The sequence below is a fragment of the Hipposideros armiger genome, unplaced genomic scaffold, assembly GCF_001890085.2.
Source record: "Hipposideros armiger isolate ML-2016 unplaced genomic scaffold, ASM189008v1 scaffold_272, whole genome shotgun sequence".
In the NCBI taxonomy this organism is placed as follows: Eukaryota; Metazoa; Chordata; class Mammalia; order Chiroptera; family Hipposideridae; genus Hipposideros; species Hipposideros armiger.
This window is the reverse complement of record NW_017731622.1, coordinates 497,663-506,014: the sequence shown is the minus strand read 5'-3', so window position 1 is coordinate 506,014 and position 8,352 is coordinate 497,663. Positions and strand designations below refer to the sequence as shown.

Sequence of the window (8,352 nt, the reverse complement as noted above, 5' to 3'; positions counted from 1 at the left end):
TATATATATATATATATATATATATATATATATATATATATATATAGTATATATGTGCATAGAACCATTCTACCTCAGGATTTTTTGCCATAAGAAATTATATATATTCTATATTCTATATTTTACATCTTTTTTTCATTTATATATAAAATGTATATATATAATCTAATTATTATATATTATGATCGGATTTATATATTTTTTAAAAATTTCATGTAGTGAGAAATCCTGAGGTCAGTTGGTTTTGGTTCTAGGGCTGGTTAATTCACAAACTCCAGGACAGTTCTTTGTGTCATTCAGTCTATCATTCAGTCCAGTTCTTTGTGTCATTCAGTCTATCATTCAGTTCAGCCAATATCAGGAAACTGACTTTGTCCTCAGCGGTGCCAGTCCTAGTTACGAAATGGCTGCCACAGTTCCAGGCACTACAGGCACATAAATTATATGTCCGGGGATTAAAAGAGAATCTCTTCCTATGTGATTCTTTTTAAGAGCAAGAAAACAGTTCCTAAAAGCCCACAAGTAGGTTTTGTCCCACTTCCCCTTGGCCTGAACTGTGTCAGAAACCCAGGTCAGCTTAGGTCACTCACTGGCAAGAGAATAAGCAATCAATTCGTTTCAGATAAGAGGACAGGTTAGAGTATACTGTGGTAACAACAACAACAACATAACAAATCTCAGTGTCTTGAAGAAACACAGATTGCTTTTTCATTCACTCAGAATGCTTTGTGAGTCTGGGGTACCATCCAGGGCTGTTTCCAGCCTTCATCTCCACAGTAACATCTCCACAGTAACCCCCATCCCCACAGTTGCCATGGCCTAGGACGAGAGGAGCTGGATCAAATACCTGTACCAGAAATGATGATATACTTTGTTCTGCTCACTTCTCATGGGCCAGAACATTTCCTGTGTCACGTGGCCACATCGAACTTCAAGGAGGCACTTAGGAATAATTCTCATGTGTGCCTGGAGGGGGAAGGGAACAAAACCCTGTGAGCAAGACAAGATCAATAATTGGTATATAGCCTGGTTTGAGGGCACTATCAAATTGGGTTAGAATTGTTTATAATGGTCTCCAGTTTGTCCTAAAAAGCAACTTATCAGAGTTTATCCCATGAGTGCTAATTGTTGACCTGTAAATGATACATAAGCTACATTTGTTTTTGGATAGTTCCTTTTTTTTTTTTTTCAAATGTTCACATCCCTGACTTTTCTCCCCTCTCTTTTTCCTTCCCACCAGGGTTCACACCTCCAGGAATGGACAGATCCTCTCCAGATAACAGCCCAGTGCACGGGATGTTACGCCAGCCATCCATCACAACTGGAGTCAACATCCCCATCATCACTGAACTAGGTAGGGGTGAATGTCAGCCATGGGTGGATTTATTTTGGTCCTCTCTTCCTACCATGTAGGATATGAGCAGGTTGGCCCAATTTTTAGCTCCTTCAGCATAGTAGGCTGTAGTGGGGTTTGTTTTGAGGGCGGTCAGAGAGAGGTCTGAGTACAAATATATCCGGTTACCAAAAGGAAAACTGATCTAGCTTTCCTCTGAGATGCATAGACAGTTTACTTCATGCTGGTCACTTTTCAAAAGAGCATGACACAATGGATTTGAGATTGGGGCATCAATTAGGGAAGTGGGAGGAAGGGAGGGAAGGCATAGTCCATGGACTCTTGCAATTTTCATTGGAAGCAACTCTGGACAGCCCCTACAATCAGAACCCATTCTGAGAACTAGGGAGATGCATTGAGCTAATGCGTCATAACCCTATGTTTAATCTATCCTAGTTGAACTTCTCAGACAAAGGCCATTTTCAGCGAATGCCACTTGGGTCCAAAAAATGATGGGGTTTTTAGGTCCACAATTGTTAGCTATGGAATCCAACTTTTAACCTGTCCATGGTGCTCCCTGCTACCACTTGTGAATTTGCAAAACTGCTGAGTGGTCTCTACTCTCCAAGACAAGTACTAACTGTCTATGGTCCTGGTACTGGGTCCCTTTACTTTAGATTGTTTCCTTATTCCCTCACTCTTGTCTTTTTCTGTACTTTCCTCCAATCCCTTTCCCCGACCCTTAAATGCTGTATCCAATTAGCTAAACCTGGCAAGTTGCCTTTGGTATCAGTCAATCAGGAAAAAAACAGTGGGACACACATTCTAATGATAACTGAACTGGGTAAGAAGCACTGTTTTCCTTCACATCAGTATCTCCTTTTGTTCTGTTGTTGGTGTTTCCAACCATCATCAGCTTGTTTTTTATTTCACTGGCTGTAACAGAAAGGCTACCCCATGGCACTGCTTTGAATGTGTTTTATTTGTGGCTCTGGTTGGAATCGACTGTCTTGTTCTGGCCTTTCTTAATGATTTTTTTCCCCACACAGCATCAGTAAACCTTTGATCACACCCATCTGACCTGGCAGTTGTTTTCAAAGCATCTTTGCTCTAATTCATTTTCTTTGGCCTGAGCCCTTTTTTTTTTCTTTTCCATGTGTCCCCCTGCTCTCCCGCCTTCTCCCTTATACGATTCCTCTTCCAACAGACTGTCAGTTTGACTGACATGTCTTCACAGCTCTCAGAGAAAGTCAAAGGAGGAACATAAAAATTTTAAGATAAGAAACCTAAGACAGTGCCTTCCCTCCAGCTGTTTATTTTCCTTTATTCTGACTTTATTTGCCTTTTTTTTCATACTAGGCCCTTTCTCAGAAGCTCTGGTTTTGAAGCCATAAAAGCAGCTAGCTCCTAGGGGACCTTTTCTTACTAACGCCAGGTTTCAGGAAGGGTGCGAAAGATGAGGTTAGTAGCCACTGAGGCACGGCCCTGCACTCTGACCCCCCGCCCTGCTGGCCCAGAGCGGGAGCGTCAGAGTGGACTCATCAGGAAGATGAAGGGCTTGGTCATGGCTGCATTTGTCAGGCCCTTCCACAATTCCCCATAACTTGGGTCTCAGAATTGGGGATTGATCTTCTAAATAGAGACAGCAAAAGTGCTGCTCGGGAGAGAGGTGGGGAGAGAGGTGGGGAGCACCTGCCTTCAAACGTCTCACAAATGAAACTAACATGCCATTCTCTTGGCCCCAAAATATATTTCAAAATAAGAGAGCAGCTTTTAACACAGTAATCTTGCTTGCGAGGTGTCTAGAAACTAAGAAATAAATTGTCCACCACTCAACACTGCATTAGTGTAGACGTAGCTATTTATCAGGACAAATTCACTCTGGTCAAGGAGGACCACACTATTTTTTGTTTCCAGCGGTAGAAGCGGTGTCTTTGTCATGTTTAGAGGAGTTGGCTGAAAGCCTAGGTTTCTGCACTGTTTTCCTCAGGACCTCAGTTTTGTAGGAAGCCCAGCGAGCTCGTGCAGCCCAGACCTCTGGTTGGAAAATTCATCCAAACCTCCCCATCTCAGAAACCTTTAGAAGCATTTCAAAATCATCACTGCCAGGGATTTCTTTTTCTTTTTGGGGTTCATGGGCTCCAACTAGCTAGGATGTCTTGATTTGTGATTAGCGGAAGAGAAAAGAAAAGGCCTGGTGTCCCAACTCTGAGGCAAAAATTCAGGCATTCGACGAGTATCATTGAATCTCCTGAAGCCTTTGTTCCTCACCAGATGTCTTCCATGAGCTCAGAGAACCTTCCATGTGTCCCCGTCACCCTTACCTTCTGCCTTAAGCCCGATTTTTCTAGTGGTCATACCGCCTCTGGCAATCATACCATCATCCGCTGACCACGTTACCTCCCGGCATCCCCACAAATATTTACTATTTACCTACATGTTCTGAGGTGTGTTCTGCATTATGCCAAGCAAGAAGAATGCCTTTTGAAAACCACAGAGGATGCCAAGGTCAAACAAGTTTTTAAACTGTGTAGTGTAGTCCAGTCTTCATCCATATGAAGAGTCCCAACTGATGTTGGTGGGTCAAAGGCCCCTAGAAGTTCCACAAGAGGGAAATTTGTTTAAAGCTGTTCAACCTGTTTCCCCATTGTATTTGACCTCATACAAGTTGGGGTGATTGCTTTAATTACCTGTTAGCACCCACGTAAATACTGTTCTGTGAAATAGGCTTTGGTAACACTGGCCATTCTCTCTCTGAGACTGGAGAATCCAGAAAAACACACAGGGTTTTCTTATGCCTTGGAGTTCTTTCCCAGTGACTCAAACCCCCTAGCTGGCTGAAAATCTAGCATCATTTTTCTCTACATGGGGCCATGTCCCCTCCAAGTCTAGTTCCAACCCTTTCTCATTGTCTTGAAAAGGGGTACCGGACTCTATTCTTTTTGGAGTGTCCGTGCACACACCTTCCTTGGCTATTACAAATCATTAAAACCACACCCCACTGCATGTTGTCAGGAGTTTACATTTTCTGATTCACAAAGCAGGAAGACTAAACTTTGGCCCACAGCATGCTTTTGGGTAAATGGATAAGGGGAGAAAGCTACAAGTTGACCCTAATAGGATATCTTAGCAAGGCCTAAGTGCTGTTGAGAAGAGTGGAAGGAAGGTGGGCATTTCCATAATGTAGTGGGCAGACAGAACATTTAATGTCAGAAAGGCTATCCTGAGAGCAGCCAACGTTTATCAAGGTATCAGGCCAGGCTCACCAAGCACAATGTCACAGGTTCCTCCTGACAACCTCATGCTGTTATGTCCCCCATCTCACAGAGAGAGAAACTAAGGTGTAGAACAGATGAAACGTTTTACTCAAGGGAGTTAGTGCAGAGCCTGGATCCAAAGCCTAGTGCTCAGATCCTGCATTTTCCACTTTCACTCACTAACCTGTAATTCAAGTGCTGCTGAAACGATGGGCACCCAGGTGTGATCAACTTTGGGAGAACAGCACAAAGATGTCTCCCCATTAGAATCTTTCTCTAGGGAAACAAGATGGTGTCATTTAAAAATGATGCCTGGCTTTTAATCCTATTGTCATTTATTCTGCCTCATACAATAAACAAACAGAAGTTAGAGAAAGAAAAGTGGTCTAAACAGTTACTTTTGGGAAAAAAATTAAAACAATAACTCTAGGGGAAAAGAATTAGCTGCTGATCCATTTAGAAAGGCATCCGAAGAAGGAAACCTCATCTATTCTTTTCCTAAAAATGTGAGAATTATTTCAGAAATCATGAGCACTCATCTCCTCCCCCTCCACCCACTCCCCCCACCCCTCCACCACACACACACACACACACACACACACACACACACATTATTTGCTCTACAAAACTGATCATTTCTGAAGCCAAGATGGGAATGGAAATTAATTTGTCATTTAATTTTTAATAAGTTAAAGACATCTCAGTGACACAGCCAATCAGTCTGTACACGTGTGCCGGAGGAGTCCTTGAGGAATCCTCAGATGGAAATAAAACCCAGCATCAAATGCTGCAACTGATTGAGCTGAAGCGCAGAAGACTGAGCTGTTTAGAAGGGGAAAGGGAGAACGTGGGCATCCCTACGTGCCTCGGGTCACAGAGCGAGTCTTTGTCAGAGACAGCCTGGGATTCGTCCCACGTGGGGTTGCCTTTGAGTTAACCAGAGCCTGCTGGGTGTGGGCCGTGGACACCAGCTACCATCCACGCCCACCCAGGGCAGGCTGTGGGTCATGCCTACAGGGGAATTCCACACCCTTGCCGCTGCTGTGCTCCTAGTCAATTGCTCTTCACTCTCAATAAGTTGCTTTCTTTTCCTTGTGGCTAAACTTACCTTTCCAGCATGGCTACGCGTGGCTTCTCGTCCTTGAAATATATCCATCTCTCAAAGGACTTGGCTGCCAAAAAACACTTCAGGATGTTTTTTGGTCGTGATTCTAAAACTATACCAAAGGACTGACCAGCACTGTCTACTAGTCCACCGGCGGCTGCCGTGGGGCAAGCCTGCTTGATCTCATCACTCTCCAGGCCTCAGAAACTTGAACAATCTCAGAGGAGCAGTCCATTGAGTCCCACTGACCCCCACCCCCAGATCCATCTACGGCTTCTCCCATGCTTTTCTTTCCTTTTAGTGACTTCAGTGTTTCTAAATCACTAGCCTGCTGTTTCTCTGGCATCGTTGCCTGTGTGTGGTCTTTTGAGCTAATTCTCATTTTACGCTTTTTCTAGTGAACGATACTAATGTTCAGTTTTTGGACCAAGATGATGACGATGACCCCGACACAGAACTGTACCTCACGCAGCCATTTGCATGTGGGACAGCATTTGCCGTCAGCGTCCTGGATTCTCTCATGAGTGCGGTGAGTGGGGGAGGGGGAACGCCCCAGAGTGGAGCACCTCCAGCCTCCCACACGAGAGGCACAGAGCTGGAGCTTGAGCTATGGGGGAGGGCACAACCACACAAAGCTCGCAATCTGGAGTGATCAAATGATCATGCAAAGAAACACTTGATGATTAATTCTTGAAAGTGCAAGGAAGGCTATGTATAAATATAGGGGAGCACTTGAACTGGTCTTAGGTTTGGAGAAAGATTCCACAAGGAAATAATTACACATTTTATGCCAAATCTGAGCAATAAAGATGGGGGGATTTTGTGGGGAAGGATAGCCCCTGAAGAAGGAAAGCAAATGGAAAGGCCCTCAGCTGGGGGAACCTGACAGTTTCAGGAAGCCAAAGTAAACCTGAGTGGCTGGACCACAGTGAGCGAGGGAAAGGGGGGCGTGAGGCAAAGTTGGCCCTGCAAGACCTCAAACCCATTTTCATGGCTTTGGTCTTTTCCCTAAGAGCAATGGGGAGGCATTGAAGGGTTTTAAGTTGACAGGTGATGTGATCAGGTTTATGTTCTAATGGGATGCCTCCGCTGGGGTGTGGAGGATGGGTCAGGAGGCAAGATGGCAGAGTAAGAGGCCCTCAAAGCTTAGACTAGGGTAGAGCTGGAGGGAGGTGGATGGATTTGAGTGATGTTTGTCAGTAAAATTGATAGGACTTGGTAATAGATTGAATATGAGCCAAAGGTGGAAGAGAACAAAGTGTCAAGGGTAACTCCTAGGTCACTGCCAATCACAAGTCCTGGGAGAGGACCAGGCCTGAGAGCCAGGCGTGGCCTGTTCTGTGCTACAGGGAAGGACTAGAGTGGAGGGTCAGCTGGCCGTGGGATCAAAACCATCTTCGGTTTCTTTTATAACCTGATGTGCATTGCTTTTCCACCTTTGCGACCAATACAACAACAGTTAAAAACTAGATCCCAGTTTAATGGAGCCATCCTTAACTGTAAAAGGTAAAAGCAGACGTAAGAATGGATCATAACCTGAGGATTGTGACGTGTTCCCACTGAGTGTCTTTATCTATTATATAGAAAAGACCCTTTATTCTGGAATTCATGATTTGTGAAACTCCAGACATAGGCTGGATAAACACTGACCTTTGGAGAGTCCACGAAAAAGAGTTTTATTGAACACATTAAAACCATAAATGTAGCTCGGAGTGTCCATACACATACATTCCTTAATGTGCTTAAGAAGGCTATTCTCCTGAATGTGTTAAACAACTGATATGCTAATTATGCATTATTCTCATCTATTCTTTAACGCTAATCCCAGAAGGACCTCAATTTGAAGAAAGAAAAAAAACAAAGCTTTTTAAGACTAATTTAGTTATTCTGTATTGCTGAATGTGGTCCAACTGTAAGCATATCTTAGTTAGGAATCAGAACTATGGATTTAAAAATAATTGTGAAACAACATTCGTCTGGATTAAGGTTGACTGGGCTCCGTGCCACACCATTGCTTTCCAAGCCAAGGAGGAGAATAATACAGTCTCTAGAGAGGGCACTCATGGTTTCCCATCTTCTGATCTTCCTCATGGCCTGGGGATACTGAGCCTAACCTTTCTACCTGCTAGTGGTGTCCAGCTCAGTTTGGGCAAACTCCTTAAGCAGGCCAGAAGGAATAGTAGAAGCTACTGGATATGCTCCTGACACCACCATGCTATGGTCTTCATAATCTCCAATTCAGCTTCAAACAGAATTCTGTAATTCATCTCTTTAAAAATTTCACTTTACTTGTGATCCTCATTAGAAAGATTCCAGAAGCCTAGTCTCTCTAAGAAATGACTAAACTGTTTATAATACTTTTTTTTTCAGAATTGCAAAATACTTTATTAAAATTGTTTACAATTCAAATGTATAAAATTGCTAAGTTTTTACATATCAGGCATTCAGTATAATTCAGGCAGGACCAGCTACATAGTTTGCAAGGCCACTTTTGAATAAATTATTAAGAGTTTCAAAATGGTGACAGCAGAGCATTAATCCAAGTAAGGGGCCCTCTGAGCATGGGCCTTGGGCCACTGACTGCACAGTCCACACACTCCTGAAGCCAGCCCTGGTTCCACGGAGTAAAACTGGTTTTAAGCACCAGAGAACTTCAG

The 8,352-nt window shown here is 43.6% G+C and overlaps 1 protein-coding gene across 40 annotated transcripts in view; it reads left to right on the top strand.

Moving 5' to 3' along the window:
- The window catches only part of KCNMA1 (potassium calcium-activated channel subfamily M alpha 1), a 744,819-nt gene that overhangs the window by 699,312 nt on the left and 37,155 nt on the right, over nt 1-8,352 (top strand). For 23 of the 40 annotated variants that reach the window (XM_019657024.1, XM_019657023.1, XM_019657004.1 and 20 more), the window contains 2 exons: nt 1,241-1,354; nt 6,094-6,224. In XM_019657024.1, coding sequence (XP_019512569.1) covers nt 1,241-1,354; nt 6,094-6,224 — 245 coding nt within the window. Of the gene's footprint in view, nt 1-1,240; nt 1,355-2,096; nt 2,178-6,093; nt 6,225-8,352 lie in introns of all 40 variants that reach the window. The other 17 variants (XM_019657013.1, XM_019657012.1, XM_019657011.1 and 14 more) reach the window with 1 other exon arrangement.